Below are 18,941 nucleotides of genomic sequence, written 5' to 3' on the forward strand. Positions count from 1 at the left end.
TATGTGATCTCTAAATGAATGCCATGTTTCCAGATATTGGTTATTGCCACGCTTCTACTCATTTTTAGGCTCCTAAAACCCCACTCCATCTTATATATACCCTTCCCTTCCTCCTCTTTCTCCACACCAGGCAGAAGAACCGCATTGCCGTAATCCCATCCTTATTCTTGGAAAAGATTATCTAACCTTAAAAGAAGATGACTATTGTCGAAGAAAAGCCTCAACCTGGTAAGTTCATTGGGCTTCCCTTGTTTTCTCGTCAAAGTTGGTGAAGTTAATGCTTGGCTTTACCATCAATGATGTGTTATGTTTCCTGATATTGTTTCTCTTTTAATTTTAGCAACAGGAGCTGAGGAAAAGAAGCTCCCTATCGACTTGGTGTCGAATGCTGGATTTGTTGTTCCTGGCAATAACGCGTTTGGCAATACTTTTAGGTACATTTTTTCCCCTTAGTTTGTCAGCCTCTCTGCTATATATATAAATTCCCATCAGTGCTTAACCCAGAGAGAGAGCATTGCAGGGACTATGAAGCCAATTCAGAGAGGAAGGACACCGTCGAAGAGTTCTATCGGAAGCAGCACATGTATCAAACGGTTGAATTTGTATGTAAAACATGCTTCTTATTTGTTGATGGTTGAATGTTTTTGCTCCTTTTCAAGCTATGTGTTTCAATTTTTGGTCATAGCAATTACACTTATTGTTTATGCAGGTAAAGAAGATGAGGGAGGAGTATGGCAAACTGAACAAAGCGGAGATGAGTATTTGGGAATGCTGTGAGCTACTCAACGAGTTTGTGGATGAAAGCGATCCCGATCTCGATGAACCTCAGATCGAGCATTTGCTCCAGACTGCTGAAGCTATTAGGAAGGATTATCCTAATGAAGATTGGTTGCATCTCACTGGCCTTATACATGGTGCGTGCATGCAATTCTACTCCAACAGCTCATATAATAACCACAACCAGATGTTCTAGTCTCTTTCCTCCAAGGAGCACTGTTTGATACGATTTTCTTTGTTCAACACAATTTCTAAACATCTCAAAGTTTTTATATATGCGTCTTTATGGGATAGAGTGTGCCTTTGAAACTTCTCAATGGAAGAAAAATCTAATTGGCTTTCTTTTTCTTATGTGGTTCAGATCTGGGAAAAGTTCTTCTTCATCCTAGCTTTGGACAACTTCCTCAATGGGCCGTTGTTGGTGAGCAACATATTTTACATTTTAATGTTCTTTGATTCTTTTAAGGAAGCCATTACTATTGGCTCACCTGTTCTTCTCCTCAAATTACTAATAAGGATCCATTTCGTAGGTGACACGTTCCCTGTGGGTTGTGCTTTTGACGAATCCAACGTTCATCATAAGGTTTATCCCTTATCTAAATTTAACAAATTAGTGTTTTGCATGGTTTGTAGCAAATATCTAACTTGATTCCATGGCAAATTACCGCAGTTTTTTCAAGAGAATCCTGACAACGACAATCCTAAGTACAACACCAAGCACGGAATCTACTCTGAAGGATGTGGACTTGACAACGTATTGATGTCATGGGGGCATGATGGTTATATGCACATGGTAATTATGCAGTAACCTCCATATCCTTGTCAATCAAACATGAAATAATTCTCCTTATGTTTGCTAAAGTTGGTATTATATCCCTTTTGTTGGGTTAAATTCTAGGTGGCCAAGGAAAACAAAACTACTCTACCTTCAGCCGCATTGTTCATTATCAGATACCATTCATTCTATCGTTAAGTCTCGAGAACTTAATAGCTTCTTTGGCAGTCTCTCTTAAATAGATTAGTAGTTCCCCTTATTTGAAACTAACATTATATATCCCGTCATCATTCAGCACTGCACAAGGAACGGGCCTATAAACACTTAATGAATGAGGAGGATGAAGAAAATCTGAAATGGCTGAAAATATTCAAGTAACATCTATCTCTTTGTAGCCTAAAATTTAGATACATTGGAGTTTAAAATCCTGCTGTTAATTTAGATATATTAAAAAAAAAAATCATCTCTTTGACTAATTTTTCCTATAATATACAGCAAATATGACCTCTACAGCAAGAGCAAAGTTAGAATTGACGTTGAGAAGGTGAAGCCATACTATCTATCCCTCACCGAAAAGGTCGCTACATTAAATTGAAAGTAGTTTTTCCTTTTTCTGATATTATTCGATACATGTTTACTGATACGGAATTTATGTTGCAGTACTTCCCTGCCAAGCTGAGATGGTGAAGCACAAAATCCTACTCTATTTGGTGGATAATATATTTCATTATCTTGTTCGAACCCATGGCAGCTGGTGAAAGAAGAAGCAATCTGTTTGAAAGCCATAATAATATGCTTCTTCTCTTTACTTTTCCTCCTCCTCTGTTTGAGAGTGAGAAAGTGGGGCAAAGATCAGTAATTAATCCATAAAAAAATAATTGTCCAGTCATGTAATTAATCCATGTTGATGGATTTATGTATATTTTAAATTATCCAATCTCTTTAGCTATACTTGAGAATCTTTTTAAGGGAAAAATCTGAATTTTTTCAAAAATTTTAATGAACTCGAAATGAAAAAAGCTTACCAAGATCTAATCATGGCATGCGCAATGCACTTTGAAATAAAGAGCGGTTGGGATAGGGAGAGAGAACATTTTAAATGTAACTATCCCTGTAAATTCGTGCAAAAAGCTAAGTACAGCTAGGTGCTATTTACAATCATAGCATGATGGTACTGTTGATATCCTAGTCCCACTTGAATCTGGCCTAACATGGATATTTAGATCGCCTAGATCTAGCAATCAAAAATTTTATGGCAATAACCCTGGCACTTGAGACAAGAATGCACTATATTACCCGAGCTAGACTCACCCCCTCCAAATTTTAAGGTAGACTCTTATAAAAGATTTAGAAGGTATTTGGATGGAAAAAATTGGGGTTTAGAATCGGAATGTGAATAGGTGGCTCCAATTCCAATCATTTGGTTAGAAGAAGTCCCATTCTGATTTTGATTATGGGACGGAATTGGAATGGTTCCATCTATTTAAAACTCAATCTCTATTTTTTCTTAAATATTCAAATTTTTATTTCGATTTCGATTCTGGTCACAAATCAAATGTTTCGAAGAATGTGACCATTGTAATTCTTATTTTAATTTTGAATTTAGTTGCCAACCAAATATCTTCTTGATAGAAAGAGGGAGAGATCCCTCAGAAAACTCTTACTCGGTGGAAGAAATATCTCAACTTGGTGATGAAACCACCGAGGGCCCATGGAAGGATGTATGGCTGCACTTAGCATCACGTAAAAAAACAGGCATCATGATCCGAGAAAAAATATCCAGCAAGTTTTCTTTTTTTTTTTTCTCGAAAGGTAGGAAAAATATCCATTACAATTTATTGCCTTCACAAATAAACTCAAAAGTTGTATTGTAACCTCAAACCGATGGCTCGGATAGTATAATATTTGTACTGTCATATAATATTTATAGGGCTGGAAATGGGCTTCGATTGGTCCGACTTCGGACTAAATTCGAAACAGTTCAGACTGGATTTGTACTGAATTATAGAGCCCATTTATCTTTCGGACCGGATTCGGATATACCTTTGGCCCAATCCGGGCCCGATCCGAAGTTCAGCTCATCATTTTTGGCCCAAATCCAGTCCAAATTTCAGCCCGTTAGCCCAAGCCTAGTTCTTAATTTTTATGAGTTACTCTCCTTGGGCCTGGGGCTTGAGCCAAATAGGATTATAGCTAGTCATCCAGCCCCTAGCCTTTCATCTTCAAATTTCGATCTTCCCAAATTTTTCATACGATACCCTAGCCCCTAGCCGTGTAGTGGACCGTTGTCCTTGTCCGTCCACCGATCATCATCGTCTTCGTCTTCTCACATCGCCGACGAAGCAATCCATCGGCCAAAACTTCCAATGGCAATGAAGCCTCCTCCTCCCGGGAAGAGACTGAGGGCCCTCGGCTTCCCCATCCACCGCATCATCATCTCCTCCTTCCTCCACTACCTCCAGACCGCCATCGAGGCCGTCTCCGCTCTCTGTGTCGATGTCGATGATGAAGCCCGCCTCCTCGTCATGGAGACTAGCCAAGACGTCATCATCAATCTCTCCCACGTCAAGGTATTTCAGTCTGTCAAGGTTTTGTCCTCTCCCGATCTACCTCCTACTCCGCCCAGCCCAGGTGTCTAGTACATGGTCGCCGCCACCGCGGCGGCCCCCTCCTCCTCCTCCTGCACCCCCGACGAGTCGACATGACGGTAGTGGGTGGGCACTCCAACGGTAGTGGGTGGATGCGACAGCGATCATGCGGGTGCGGCTGGGGGATAGAGAAGACATGGAGGAGGGGGGTCGGTGCAATCAGGCTCGGGTTGGCCCAATTGGGCTCAGGCTTGACTTGAGCTTGGGCTCGGGCTCCTTTTTTTTTAAAATAATCATGTGCAAGCTCGGTTCGAAGTCTGAAAAATTTTTTCGGACCGAGCTCGACTAAAGGTCTGGCCCAACCTAGTCCGACCCAGTTCCAACCCTAAATATTTCAAATATTCTTCTGTGCATGCTTATTATTGGTAACACAAAATATCCATTACTTTCGCTCAAAAAATAATTACTTTGTTGCTGCTATGCTACAGCAATTACTATTTGACATTTTTATTTCTTATTCAATTGAATCAACATATGCAATTCAAAATTTTTCGACCACCTAAAATTATATTTATTTTATGAATACCTTTTTTTGTTAGCTTACATGCATGTTTTTTGCATCTTAAGTATGGTATTCTCAATGTTAGCTTATATATATTAATTTTAAAAAATAAATTTCAAAATTAAAATTTTTTTATTACTAAATTTATTAATTTTATAATTAAAAAATATAATATTCTCTTTCTTTATATTTCTAGTACATATTTCTACCGATACATGCTATATAACCATATGATATATACTAAATAAATGAATCATTATGTAAGTCAATACAGATCTCCAAATAAATCAATACATAGTTTTCAAAATACGAAATTCACCAATGCATAATATACGGCTAGGTAATATATACTTAGTAAATTAGTCATTTTGCAATCCAATATATAATTTCAAGTAAATTGGTACATAATTTTTGAAATATTATATTTATTAATACATACTATATGATTTGGTGATACATATTCATCGACTTTTTGATACATACTGTAAACTTCTTTGATACATATTCAACAATGATCTAACATATATCCTCAAAAAAAAAAGCATGTCCTAAAAATCGTATATGATTTATTTGAATATGTGTATTAGATTCTTACTAGATATATATCAAAGAAGTTTGTAATATGTATCAGAAAATTGATAAGTGTATATCATCGGGTCATATAGTATGTACCAATGAATATAATATTTTAAAAATTATATATTAATTTATTTAAAAATATATATTAAATTACTAAATGACTAATTTATTAAATATATTTTATCAATTATATATTATATATTAATAAATTTTATGTATATCAATTTATTTAAAAGTGTGCATGGCTTACTTAATATTTGTAGCATATATTTTGTAACCGCATAGCATATATTAATAAAAAAATATATATTAAAAATAGAGAATAGAGAGAATATTATTTTAAAAAAATTATTGGAACGGCAACTCTATTAATAAAAAAAATCTGTAATTTTCAGTTTTATTTTTTAAAATTAATATTAAAAAAAAAAGCGGTAAAGAAATTTGTCCCGCGCCCGTTGCGCAAGAACCACCAGTGAGGGCATACGGTGGCGATCTCACTCCCACTCCCCGCCTTTTACCAAAAGGCGAAATTTCCCCGTCTGTATTTTCTGCCTCACGCTCGTCTTGTTTCTCCCTTTCTCCTCCCAACTCTCTCGTCTTGTTTCTTCTCTCCACGGCCTCCTCTCCGCCCCCGGCGGCGTTGGCGGCTGCAGGGCGGAGCGGAGCAACGCGACGGATGCGTTGAGGGCATTGCCGGCCCACGAGAGCTTTGCCAACATGATTGATCAAGCTCTCAGGAAGGAATTCCCCGAAAGCGAGCAGACCGATGGAGGTCCATAGATCTGATTCCCTCAAAATTTCTTCCCCTCGAATCTCCCTTTGTTGGCTTCGCTTGATCCCTTCTGCTGGCAAGGTGATGCAAAAGGAGTTAAAATTCTCAAATTAGGGTTATTGATCATGGAATTAGGGATTCGGGGGGATCTTGATGCGCGGTGATCCAGCCCGTGCCTCGCACTTCCTCTCTTGGTCTTTAGAGTACTTTATAGTGTAGATATTTTTCTAAATCTAGTGCTAATTTGGACCAAGATTAAAGAAAAAAGTTATGTATAAAGATTTTGTTTGCATTTTGCTTTATTTGATGCTGAAATGCGTACATGAAGTGCCTAAAAATCTGGCGCTAATTAGGAAAAAAGATTAAAGAAAACAGTTCTTTAGAAAGAATTTGTCTGAAACGGCTATATGAAGTGCTAGATCTGATTGAATGTTTGTAAAGTTTTTTGTTAACCAAACACCCTCTTATGCCCTTCTTGGTTTTATGAGGATTCACTCACTCTCCCGTAGCATTTAGTATTCTTGGCAAATGATATGCCTTTTTTGTTATTTGGGAAAACAATTTGGTCACAATTCGTTATCTCTGTTCAAAGAGCTCACTGGATTTTTTTTTTCTCCCACCCAACATCATTATACAATGGATTGAAAGTATTCAAACATGGCATCATTTAGGCAGGTTGTTCTCTCGTAGTGTTTCATAGTTGGAATATGCACTGAAGAATAAAACGAACACTAGTATTTCACAGTACATAACATTTTTGCCTGCTCTGATTTTTTTATTTTTAATCTATTTCACAGAAACTGATCCTGGTGGCTTCTACGAAAAGTGTTGCCAAGGAACACGTTAGCTTTCTTCTTCTTCTTTGCATGTTTTTCAATTCCTTTCTTTCTTTCTTGTTTTGCATAAGTATGAGATAAGTAAGTTGAATGGCATTTCTTTGCAACAAATGAAGGATGTCATATGTATATGACCTATCTTCTTATATATGACCAAACGTCCTCATCTGGTGAATTATAATCTGTATCTTACCCCCCCTCTTTGTTAAGTGGGTGTCTCTGTTTCTTTTCCAGCTCCAGGAAATTTATTATTGGCTAGAGGAAATGATTATAGTCTTTCATAGGACAATCTGTTGCCTAGAATTCAATTCTTTTTTCCTTCTTATTCTTCACTCTAGCTTCTATGCTATTGTTTTGTCGAAGTAAAGTTCACCTAATGTAGCAACCCGTTTACTTGGGCCTGTAGCCCAGATGGCCCAACAACACATAAAAAAAAAAAAAAAAAAAAAAAAAACAAAACAGAGAAGGAGGAAGACTCCTAGCCGGAGTCTTCTTCCTTCACGATACCGGCAAAATCGGACTCAAAGAGTCCGGCTAGGGTAGGAAACCTCCTGTATAAAGATCCCCCGTCCTCTCTTAGGAAATCACAACCAAAAATTTTGAAGTAAATCAAGGGATTTGAGGGATTTTTCTCAGAGATTTCCGTGGTGGTTGATCGGAAGAAAAGAGGTCGCCGGAGCTGTTTTGGCCGCCGAAACAAGGTATTTCCTCTTCTCCTTGTTATTCTCCAGTCACCGGTGTTTTTGGAAGCCGGCGAGGTGCCGGTTCGGGCTTCCGGTTCGGGCTCAAACAGGGATACCCTGTTTTTGTGATTGTCTTCCTTCTCTGCCGCCGGCAACGAGGAAGGTGGCACTGCCACCGACTTGGTAGCATCGCCGGCGTCGGACGCTGCCGGGGAAGGTGGCCGGAAGAGTTTTCTTGGTCGGGATGTGGGAAGAAATTCGGTGGGGGCTCGGGTCCCTGTTTTTTTTAAAAACGTGGAGAAGAGAAGAGAAGAAGCCTCTTCTCTCTTCTCCAAATAATATATATATATATATATAATAATAAAATAAAATAATAACAATAATAATATATGTATATATATGCATATATTAAATAAATAAAAAATAATGAATAAAAATAAAAAATAATAAAGATATATAAATACATAATATATATATATATATGTATATATATTTATATATATATATATATATAAAAGGGGGGACATGGGTATGAGTTAGATAACCTCAATATATATATATAAAATTTATTTGATTAAATTAATTTATTTTATTTGATAGGAGAGCAGTCTAACGATCAGGGAGACAACGAGTAGGACTTGATTTTCGGACTATAAGGTTGTGAATTTGAATTCTCAATTATCGAGGTAAGAATCCTGTACATGATCATCGCTAAATTTATGTTATTTATTTGTTAGTTTTATATGTTGAATTTGCAATATTGAAATTATAATCGATGAATTTTTTATGTTTGAGACATTGAGATATGGCTTATATGAATATTTTTTTTTATATGAGTATATTATGAAAGAATTTTTATGATTGATGGTATGAATCTTATGGACATGATTTATCAACTTATTCATTCTGTAATTTGAAATAATTCGATAAAATTCAGAATTGAATGAAAAGGGTATGTTTTGGACTAACCCCGACATATGAATCAGCCGGCCAGGAGCTTATGCCTGGGACAGCCCCCACTGGCTTACAGGTGGATCAGCCGGCCAGGAGCTCATGCCTGGGACAGCCCGCCAGGAGCTTATGCCTGGGACAGCCTCTCATGGGCTTTCGTACGTGGGACAGCAGGCCAGGAGCTCATCCTGGGACAGCCTTGAAAGGCTTTTATGAAAGAATAATTGGATTGGAAAGAGATTGAGGTATGGTCTGGGTTAGTCCAAAGCCAAAAAGGGATGAAACATTGACAGATCAAAAATATGAGAAGATACAATATGAAATTCAACAATGAATGAAGATTCCACCTGATGATGTATGATGATACATATGCATATTTGTGACATTATTCTAGTTATTGTATACCTAGAAGATTTCTCAATTGCATTGGTTTTAGAAATATTAATTCTATTTACTGGCTTGATGTACATGTGCAGTGATTCTTACTGAGTTGGAGAAGCTCATATTTTTCTTCTTATTTTTTTTCAGACTCACAGGAAACTTAGATTGGATGGTTTGGACGAGAGCAAATGAGGACTGAAGTCTTTAGTAATTTAGTTAGTTTAAAATTCTCTGATGCCAAAGAACATTTGAATAGTTGTATTGAACAAGTTGCATTTGATTTGAAGTTGTGACATTGGTTGATTGATTTGGTATTTAATTAGTTATTTAAAATTTTGAAGTGTTAAAATTTTAGGCCTTACATGATCCTAGGGTGCTGCCCTAGGGTTTGTGTGGCCGTGTCATGTGCCCAACTCAGGTATTGGGTTTGGGCGTGACAGAGTGGTATCAGAGCCTAGGTTTAGGAATCCTAAGGTTTATTTTAGAGAGAGAGTTTATGGGTAGACCTTTAGATGGAAATTGACTAATATGAAATACTATTCTTAAATTTTTGACTCAAGTGAAACTGTGTAGGTTGTCATGGCAAGAGGGACTGAGCGTGGGCGAAATCGGAGACCTACTCGTTTTGCGGATGGCTCTAATGCTTGGGAGCCAGCTACACCACGAGAAAATGCTCCACCCTCATCGGATGATGAAGCACCACAACAAGAACATCCTACTGAGCCGGCAGAGGTCACTCCCGGGGAAGAAACTCCAGGAGAACCTGAAATTCAACCTGGGGAACAAATTACTACAGCTCAGTTAATGCAAGTACTGGTTCAACAACAAGTGGCTGCAAGGGAAGATATGAGGAGGATATTGGAGGTGCAACAGGGACACCAACAGCAGATCATACAACAAATATTTCAGGAGCGGCAGTCCCAGCAGCAACAAAGAGCTGAAAATCAGTATGAACGTCAGATCAATTTATTAGATTTCAAAAAATATGCACCACCGGCATTCTCAGGAACCTCAGATCCTATGGAAGCTGAAAGCTGGCTAAAAGCAATAGAGAAAGTTTTCCATGCTTTGAGATATCCTGCTGAAGACAAGGTCACCTTTGCCACATTTATGTTACAAGGTGAGGCAGCCGATTGGTGGGAGATGAAATTGGAAAGCTAGGGCCAAATGATGTACCTTTTACATGGGAAGAATTTAGAAAAGTTTTCTATGAGAAGTATTTTCCCCAGAGTATCCGACTCCAGAAATTTCGAGAGTTTGATCGACTGGTTCAGGGCCACATGACAGTTGCTCAATATGCAGCCAAATTTGAAGAATTGTCTAGATATGCCCCCGCATTAATAGCTGAAGAAAATGTTCGAGCCAGAAAATTTGAGAATGGATTAAGGGATAGAATCCAATAGTTGGTGACTGTCTTTGAGCTGCCCACTTATAAAGAAGTCGTAAACAAATGCTTAATAATAGAAAAAGGACTCAATGATGCTCAAGCAGCAAGAGAGAAAAGTATGAAGAAAAGGGATCGAGCAACTGATTCTCAAGGTCAAAGTAGCAAGGCCTTCAAGCCAAAAACCCCAAAACCAAGCCAGTCTGCAGTTGAAAGTAAAACTCAATATCAGGGGAGCATTATATGTTATAGATGTGGAGGACCCCATCTTAAACGAGATTGCACATGGCCTGGGGGACAATGTTACAAATGTGGACGAGATGGCCACAAAGCAATTGTATGCCGCAATGGAGGAGAATCTCAGAGACAGCAGATGCCTCAAAATTATCAGAATACTCCTGCAAATCGAGCACCCCAAGATGTACAAAGACAAGATGCGGGACAACAAAAATCAAAGACCCAAGGACGAGTCTATGCACTTACACAACAGGATGCTAATGCTTCTAACTCAGTGGTGACAGGTACTGAATCGATCTCTTAAAAAATTCTTTTATATATATGTCATGAATTATTATATGCTTAGATATATAAGGACATATAGCACTGAATGATAAATGAATATCTGACAGGTATGATTAAAATTGCATCCAACAATGTCTATGCTCTATTTGATCCTGGAGCTACCCACTCCTTTATAGCAACTAGTTTTATTAAGAAGAATAAAGAGATGTCTCCTACACCTTTAGAAAATAATCTCTGTGTCTGTACACCAAGTGGAGAGGTGATCTTGGTAAATTCAATTTGCAAAGATTGTGTGCTAAGTATCGAGGATAGGGAGATGAAAGCAGACTTATTAGTCTTAGAGATGAAGGACTTTGATCTAATCTTGGGGATGGATTGGTTAGCAGCATATCATGCTACAGTTGACTGCTTTCAAAAGACAATAATGTTTCAAATTCCAGATCAGTCAGAGTTTAGTTTTAAGAGTACTAAATCTTTCTTTCACCAGAAGTTCATCTCGGTTATTCATGCTCAGAAATTTCTTAGAAAAGGATGTGAAGGATTTCTAGCCACTGTATTAGAAACTCAGAATGAAAAACTCAAGTTAGAGGATATCCCTATTGTGAAGGAATTTTCTGATGTTTTTACTGATGACCTACCTGGACTACCTCCTGATCGAGAGATTGAATTTTCTATTGACCTGATCTCTGGTACGAGTTCAGTTTCTAAAGCTCCTTATCGAATGGCTCCAGCAGAATTGAAAGAATTACAAAAACAATTGCAAGAGTTGTTGGACAAAGGATTCATTAGACCTAGTGTGTCACCTTGGGGAGCTCCAGTACTTTTTGTAAAGAAGAAAGATGGTAGCCTTCGGCTTTGCATAGATTATTGTGAATTAAACAAGGTAACAGTGCGAAACAAATATCCTTTACCACGAATCGATGATCTGTTTGATCAGTTGCAAGGGGCTCAGGTCTTCTCAAAAATTGATCTTCGTTCTGGTTACCATCAGTTGAAGATACAGCCGGGAGACATATCAAAAACAGCCTTTCGGACTAGATATGGGCATTATGAATTTTTGGTCATGCCTTTTGGTCTGACCAATGCACCGGCAGCCTTTATGGATCTTATGAATCGAGTATTTGCATCATACTTGGATCGATTTGTAGTTGTATTTATTGATGACATTTTGATTTACTCGAAAAGCTCATTCGAGCATGAAGAACATTTGAGGACTGTATTACAAACTCTGAGGGAAAAGAAGCTGTATGCAAAGCTACAAAAATGTGAATTTTGGATGAGCAGTGTTACTTTTCTCGGGCATGTCATCTCCAAGGAGGGTGTCTCAGTTGACCCAAGGAAAGTGGAGGCAGTAGTTGACTGGAGCCGACCCACTAACGTATCAGAGATACGCAGCTTTTTGGGATTAGCTGGCTATTATCGAAGGTTTGTGGAAGGTTTCTCTAGTATTGCTATGCCTCTATCTCGTCTAACACAGAAACAAGTAAAGTTTGAATGGACAGACGAATGTGAGCAAAGCTTCCAAGAGTTAAAAAGACGATTGGTGACTGCTCCAATCTTAACCATTCCATCTGGGACAGAGGGTTTCACTATCTATAGCGATGCTTCTCGTAAAGGTCTCGGTTGTGTTTTGATGCAAAAAGGAAAGGTGATAGCTTATGCCTCTCGACAACTGAAGTTATATGAGCGGAATTATCCTACTCATGACCTAGAATTAGCAGCTGTAGTTTTTGCTTTAAAAATATGGAGGCATTACTTATATGGAGAGCATTGCGAGATTTTCACGGATCATAAAAGCTTAAAATATATCTTTACTCAGAAGGAGTTAAATATGAGACAAAGAAGATGGCTGGAACTATTGAAGGACTATGACGTGACAATAAATTATCATCTCGGGAAAGCAAATATTGTAGCCGATGCTCTAAGTAGAAAATTTTTTGGTGAATTGGCTGCTCTAATTACCTCACAAAAATCTATATTGCTGGATTTGGAGAAATCAGGAATTGAAATACGACCACATGATTCTCAAGTTCAGCTTGCAAATCTTGTACTACAGCCTACTTTGATTGAAAAGATTAAAGCAGCTCAAAAGGAGGATTCAGAGTTACAAAAGGTCATAGATGCAGTGAAATCCGGTATACAGACAAAATTTTGGATACATGAGGATGGGTCATTGAGATTTGATAACAGACTATGTGTTCCCAAGATTTCAGGATTAAGAGACGAGATCCTAGAGGAAGCTCACTGTTCGGCTTACACTATGCATCCTGGAAGCACAAAGATGTATCAAGATTTGAAAAGAAATTTTTGGTGGTCTGGTATGAAAAGGGATATTGCACAATTTGTAGCCCAATGTTTGGTATGTCAACAAGTAAAAGCTGAACATCAAAGACCAGCAGGACCACTGCAGTCTCTTCTTATTCCTCAGTGGAAATGGGAGCATATTACTATGGATTTTGTGATTGGATTACCAAAAAATTTCGAAATAATAATGCTGTATGGGTAATTGTTGATCGATTGACGAAATCAGCACATTTCTTACCCTTTCGGATTGGTCTCTCCTTAGAAAGATTGGCAGGCTTATATATAGAGCAGATTGTACGACTGCATGGAGTACCAGTTACTATTGTGTCAGATCGAGATAGTAGATTTGTTTCGCAGTTTTGGAAGAGTCTTCATAAAGCTCTTGGAACCAAATTAAATTTCAGTACAGCTTTTCATCCTCAAACTGACGGACAATCAGAACGAACCATACAGATCCTAGAGGATATGTTAAGGGCTTGTGTCATGGACATAGGCGGAGCATGGGATAATCACTTATCATTGGTTGAGTTCGCTTATAATAATAGCTACCAAGCAAGCATTCAGATGGCTCCTTTCGAGGCATTATATGGAAGAAAATGTAGATCGCCCATTTGTTGGGATGAGGTGGGGGAAAGAAAACTGTTGGGACCAGAAATAGTGCAGCAGACAGTGAAAAAAGTACACATGATTCAGGAACGACTTCGTACGGCTCAGAGCAGGCAAAAGAGTTATACTGATAATAGAAGAAGGGAGCTGGAATTTCATGTAGGCGATCATGTTTTTCTGAGAATTTCTCCCACTAAAGGTGTAATGAGATTTGGAGTTCGTGGTAAGTTGAGTCCAAGGTATATTGGCCCTTTTGAAATTTTAGACAGAATTGGAGAGGTTGCATATCGATTAGCATTACCACCGGCTTTATCTGGTGTTCATGATGTATTTCATGTATCGATGTTGAGGAAGTATATTCCAGATCCAAGTCATGTGATGAGTTATGAACCTTTGCGTCTTCAGAAGGATATGACTTATGAAGAATATCCAGTACGGATTGTTGACAAGAAAGATCAGGTGTTACGACATCGAATTATTCCTTATGTGAAGATCCAATGGAGCAATCATAGCGAGAGAGAGGCTACATGGGAACTCGAGACAGAAATGAAGATCAAGTATCCACAACTCTTTAAAAACTCAGGTATGTAAATTTCGAGGACGAAATTTTTTTAAGGGGGGGAGATTGTAGCAACCCGTTTACTTGGGCCTGTAGCCCAGATGGCCCAACAACACATAAAAAAAAAAAAAAAAAAAAACAAAACAGAGAAGGAGGAAGACTCCTAGCCGGAGTCTTCTTCCTTCACGATACCGGCAAAATCGGACTCAAAGAGTCCGGCTAGGGTAGGAAACCTCCTGTATAAAGATCCCCCGTCCTCTCTTAGGAAATCACAACCAAAAATTTCGAAGTAAATCAAGGGATTTTTCTCAGAGATTTTCGTGGTGGTTGATCGGAAGAAAAGAGGTCGCCGGAGCTGTTTTGGCCGCCGGAACAAGGTATTTCCTCTTCTCCTTGTTATTCTCCAGTCACCGGTGTTTTTGGAAGCCGGCGAGGTGCCGGTTCGGGCTTCCGGTTCGGGCTCAAACAGGGATACCCTGTTTTTGTGATTGTCTTCCTTCTCTGCCGCCGGCAACGAGGAAGGTGGCACTGCCACCGACTTGGTAGCATCGCCGGCGTCGGACGCTGCCGGGGAAGGTGGCCGGAAGAGTTTTCTTGGTCGGGATGTGGGAAGAAATTCGGTGGGGGCTCGGGTCCCTGTTTTTTTTTAAAAACGTGGAGAAGAGAAGAGAAGAAGCCTCTTCTCTCTTCTCCAAATAATATATATATATATAATAATAAAATAAAATAATAACAATAATAATATATGTATATATATGCATATATTAAATAAATAAAAAATAATGAATAAAAATAAAAAATAATAAAGATATATAAATACATAATATATATATATATGTATATATTTATATATATATATATATATAAAAGGGGGGACATGGGTATGAGTTAGATAACCTCAATATATATATATAAAATTTATTTGATTAAATTAATTTATTTTATTTGATAGGAGAGCAGTCTAACGATCAGGGAGACAACGAGTAGGACTTGATTTTCGGACTATAAGGTTGTGAATTTGAATTCTCAATTATCGAGGTAAGAATCCTGTACATGATCATCGCTAAATTTATGTTATTTATTTGTTAGTTTTATATGTTGAATTTGCAATATTGAAATTATAATCGATGAATTTTCTATGTTTGAGACATTGAGATATGGCTTATATGAATATTTTTTTTTTATATGAGTATATTATGAAAGAATTTTTATGATTGATGGTATGAATCTTATGGACATGATTTATCAACTTATTCATTCTGTAATTTGAAATAATTCGATAAAATTCAGAATTGAATGAAAAGGGTATGTTTTGGACTAACCCCGACATATGAATCAGCCGGCCAGGAGCTTATGCCTGGGACAGCCCCCACTGGCTTACAGGTGGATCAGCCGGCCAGGAGCTCATGCCTGGGACAGTCCGTCAGGAGCTTATGCCTGGGACAGCCTCTCACGGGCTTTCGTACGTGGGACAGCAGGCCAGGAGCTCATCCTGGGACAGCCTTGAAAGGTTTTTATGAAAGAATAATTGGATTGGAAAGAGATTGAGGTATGGTCTGGGTTAGTCCAAAGCCAAAAAGGGATGAAACATTGACAGATCAAAAATATGAGAAGATACAATATGAAATTCAACAATGAATGAAGATTCCACCTGATGATGTATGATGATACATATGCATATTTATGACATTATTCTAGTTATTGTATACCTAGAAGATTTCTCAATTGCATTGGTTTTAGAAATATTAATTCTATTTACTGGCTTGATGTACATGTGCAGTGATTCTTACTGAGTTGGAGAAGCTCATATTTTTCTTCTTATTTTTTTTCAGACTCACAGGAAACTTAGATTGGATGGTTTGGGCGAGAGCAAATGAGGACCGAAGTCTTTAGTAATTTAGTTAGTTTAAAATTCTCTGATGCCAAAGAACATTTGAATAGTTGTATTGAACAAGTTGCATTTGATTTGAAGTTGTGACATTGGTTGATTGATTTGGTATTTAATTAGTTATTTAAAATTTTGAAGTGTTAAAATTTTAGGCCTTACATGATCCTAGGGTGCTGCCCTAGGGTTTGTGTGGCCGTGTCATGTGCCCAACTCAGGTATTGGGTTTGGGGCGTGACACCTAAAAGCCTAATTTTTCCTTGCTACATGCATGTATCAGGGAAAGTGATTTTTTTTTTTTTGATTGACTAGGCAGTTCTAGAAACCGTAGCTAGAGTTTCATCGAAGAAAAATGACACCAAAGAGAAGTATGCTTTACTATTCTGTTAATCTCTGCAAATATTACATTATTCACATTCTTAGAGATAGTTCATATATTTCCAAATTATTATATCAAGCATGTTAGCTATTCTTCAAATTGTTGATATATCAGATCCATATTTTTGTTATCGTAGGTTGTTTCAGTTTCATGATGTTTTCAATTTAGACAATGAGAATCTGGCTGAAGATGCCCCTACCTTGATAGACTGGAAGGTATGCTATGATAATTTCATATTGGAAAGCCCTCTTTTTCCCCCAAAAAAAAAATTACTTTGACACTTGAAATAGATGAATTTCCCAATCAGTTTGATTTTGCATGTTATTATTTAAGCTATTTTATTAATTGCACAACACAAATTTGTAATTGCAGCATAATGTCTTTATTATATCAAATCCCAGGTAAAAATATCCTGTACGGCAGTGAGACTTGAGGTATGTCTTCTCTGTGTTGTCCATGATCACAAGGCTTATGTTTACTCAATATAGATTGCCAATTTCTCACCCTTCTAGTTAGTCTCTTTCTGTATAAATTAGACCTTAGCTATGAATTATTCACCATTTGATCCTATCCAGCACTTCCTCCCTGGTCAACTGAGCATTTTCTGTTCTCTCATTTCTAAGTTTGTCTTAGATTTTAGCCTTTGCCATCCTGAAATGCAAGCTCCTCCATCATAATGCCTCCTGTAATCTTTGGTATAAATTTCCTTTTCATTAGTTGATTTTTCCACCATTCAACCTATGGTTTATAGTGTATACTTTTGTTTGGAACTCTTTGGCTTGGTGTTTCCTTTCAGGTCACATGTCAAATAAATTGGTTCTGTATTGTCAATGATCAAAATTTTGGCTGAAGTTTTAAACATATATGTTTTTTCATGCATGCGTGTGTCCCTAATACTTATCGAACCATATGTGCTAGCATGCGACCGATTTAGGTGAAAACAACATCAGTTCTGGTTGTCTTGGTTCAAATGGAACCACTTTCATTGTGAATGAATCCACTAGTAAGTTGTATGCGATGTATTAAATAGGTCATAATCCCCATGTTTCTTGCAATAGCACTTCTCTTCTATAGCTTAGTTGCTAGAAGTGAGTGCGAGTGCAGACGTGGGAATGGGGAACTGGCTGTCATAAAAATGAATTTTGGTAAGAAATGCTTGTTCTTGTTCCCATTGCACACATTTAAACTATCTGGCGCACATGGATAAATAGGAGACAATTTTTTGTATGCGGTGTAAGACAAATTGTTATAGTATAAGTGTTATTCACATTTGGACCAACCAGTTCACGTATTTATCGGCACACAAAATATGGAACAGGTCCAACCGTCTGTCCAAGCATGTAGCTCTGTTACCATGTGACTTTCGATCACATCATAACAAATGCATTTTTAAGACATAAGAACTTTCTGCTCATTGCATACGGTTGATGATGGTATTTACAGAAGTCATTTGTTGTGTCTAGCTTTAAACTAGAAGACGTCAAAAAGTTTCGTTATTATCTATAGTAGTATGTGCAGAATATTTTTGGTAATGGGTGACCCACGTAGCTGACTTATCTTGCATCTCTTCTTTAGCAGAACAATTCTCTAGAGGTTTCATTCTCGTCAAATTTTCAAGCAACTATATATGTTATTCCATTATCCAGTATGTTTCACATTAGATTACCTTCCTGTTAAGAGAAAACTAGGTTCTGATGGTTACTTACTGAGTCATCTTTCCACCAGGTTGATTGTACTGTTTACTTTCTTGGTGCTACTTTCTATGCTCTCCTGTAAATGTGTGCCTTGGTTTTTTAAGCTGATGATAAGTCTTTCATTCAGGTATGTTTTATTTATCCAAGGTTTGGGTGCCATTCCAGTGCTATACTGGCCTAGCAATGGCTTGATATGCATCATGCTGTGAAACCATTCTAGTGCTTGGCATGCATCATGGGCACACACTGGCAGCAATGCGTTGTCATGCAACTGCACCAATGTGTTGTTAGTCCTAAGCTGGCACCATACGTGCTGAGTTGTGCTGATCCTTGTCTTTAATTTAGAAGGATTGTTGCATAAAAATGCTTTCTTGTAGTACATTGATGGATATGTCATTTTGTATTACAATTCCTGTATCTGCAATTCGGACCTGATTCTATGTGTTATTTCTTCAGACTAATGAACTTTACCAACTAGCATCAGTTTCATTCTGTTTGTTGCTTGGATTTGTCTCTGATCACTTCATAATACCAGTCATTACTTGTTTCACATTACTTTTGCTCAGTCACTTCAAAACTGCATGTGTCCTTATGAAAACCCTGTGTATCTCCATTTAGTGAGCTTGTTGATGGGCACCATTGCCAATGGCCTATGAGGAGGTCATGCGATTAAATTTTGCGGCATTAAGTGAGTCCGAACATAC

General features: G+C 37.8%; 2 protein-coding genes and 1 long non-coding RNA gene across 5 annotated transcripts; all 3 read left to right on the forward strand.

The window, feature by feature from the left end:
• Positions 1–2,472, forward strand: LOC105047406 (inositol oxygenase 1). 3 transcript variants are annotated; one of them, XM_010926322.4, is made up of 11 exons: positions 1–228; positions 341–434; positions 521–602; positions 710–914; positions 1,139–1,198; positions 1,308–1,360; positions 1,448–1,570; positions 1,676–1,745; positions 1,848–1,926; positions 2,048–2,129; positions 2,213–2,472. In XM_010926322.4, the coding sequence occupies exons 1-11, from the start codon at positions 198–200 to the stop codon at positions 2,237–2,239; spliced, it is 906 nt and encodes a 301-aa protein (XP_010924624.1). In that variant the 5' UTR covers positions 1–197; the 3' UTR covers positions 2,240–2,472. The 3 variants fall into 3 exon arrangements, with proteins under 3 accessions (XP_010924624.1, XP_073116074.1, XP_029121035.1); XM_073259973.1 differs by having other exon boundaries at positions 2,048–2,096; XM_029265202.2 differs by having other exon boundaries at positions 347–434.
• A 1,446-nt stretch (positions 2,473–3,918) lies between these two features.
• Positions 3,919–18,726, forward strand: LOC105047304 (uncharacterized). The gene is made up of 7 exons (XM_010926176.4): positions 3,919–4,122; positions 5,717–6,053; positions 6,851–6,895; positions 16,481–16,532; positions 16,680–16,758; positions 16,945–16,977; positions 18,365–18,726. Exons 1-7 carry the CDS (start codon positions 3,919–3,921, stop codon positions 18,416–18,418), a joined length of 804 nt encoding a protein of 267 aa, XP_010924478.2. The 3' UTR covers positions 18,419–18,726.
• On the forward strand, positions 6,902–9,041 carry LOC140858439 (uncharacterized). Its single transcript, XR_012142009.1, has 3 exons — positions 6,902–7,590; positions 8,173–8,258; positions 8,559–9,041. It is a non-coding gene; the product is annotated as an uncharacterized lncRNA (long non-coding RNA).
• Positions 18,727–18,941: the final 215 nt, after the last annotated feature.

This window comes from Elaeis guineensis, chromosome 6 (assembly GCF_000442705.2).
Source record: "Elaeis guineensis isolate ETL-2024a chromosome 6, EG11, whole genome shotgun sequence".
In the NCBI taxonomy this organism is placed as follows: Eukaryota; Viridiplantae; Streptophyta; class Magnoliopsida; order Arecales; family Arecaceae; genus Elaeis; species Elaeis guineensis.

What these genes read in the sequence shown, in the direction of transcription:
- LOC105047304 (XM_010926176.4), top strand. Translation starts at nt 3,919, where the DNA reads ATGGCAATGAAGCCTCCTCCTCCCGGGAAGAGACTGAGGGCCCTCGGC. An exon ending in AAGCGAGCAGACCGATGGAG is followed by an intron (nt 6,054 to 6,850) that starts GTCCATAGATCT and finishes TCTATTTCACAG; the next exon opens with AAACTGATCCTGGTGGCTTC. An exon ending in AAAGTGTTGCCAAGGAACAC is followed by an intron (nt 6,896 to 16,480) that starts GTTAGCTTTCTT and finishes TTGACTAGGCAG; the next exon opens with TTCTAGAAACCGTAGCTAGA.
- LOC105047406 (XM_010926322.4), top strand. Translation starts at nt 198, where the DNA reads ATGACTATTGTCGAAGAAAAGCCTCAACCTG. An exon ending in CGAAGAAAAGCCTCAACCTG is followed by an intron (nt 229 to 340) that starts GTAAGTTCATTG and finishes TTTTAATTTTAG; the next exon opens with CAACAGGAGCTGAGGAAAAG. An exon ending in GCGTTTGGCAATACTTTTAG is followed by an intron (nt 435 to 520) that starts GTACATTTTTTC and finishes AGAGCATTGCAG; the next exon opens with GGACTATGAAGCCAATTCAG.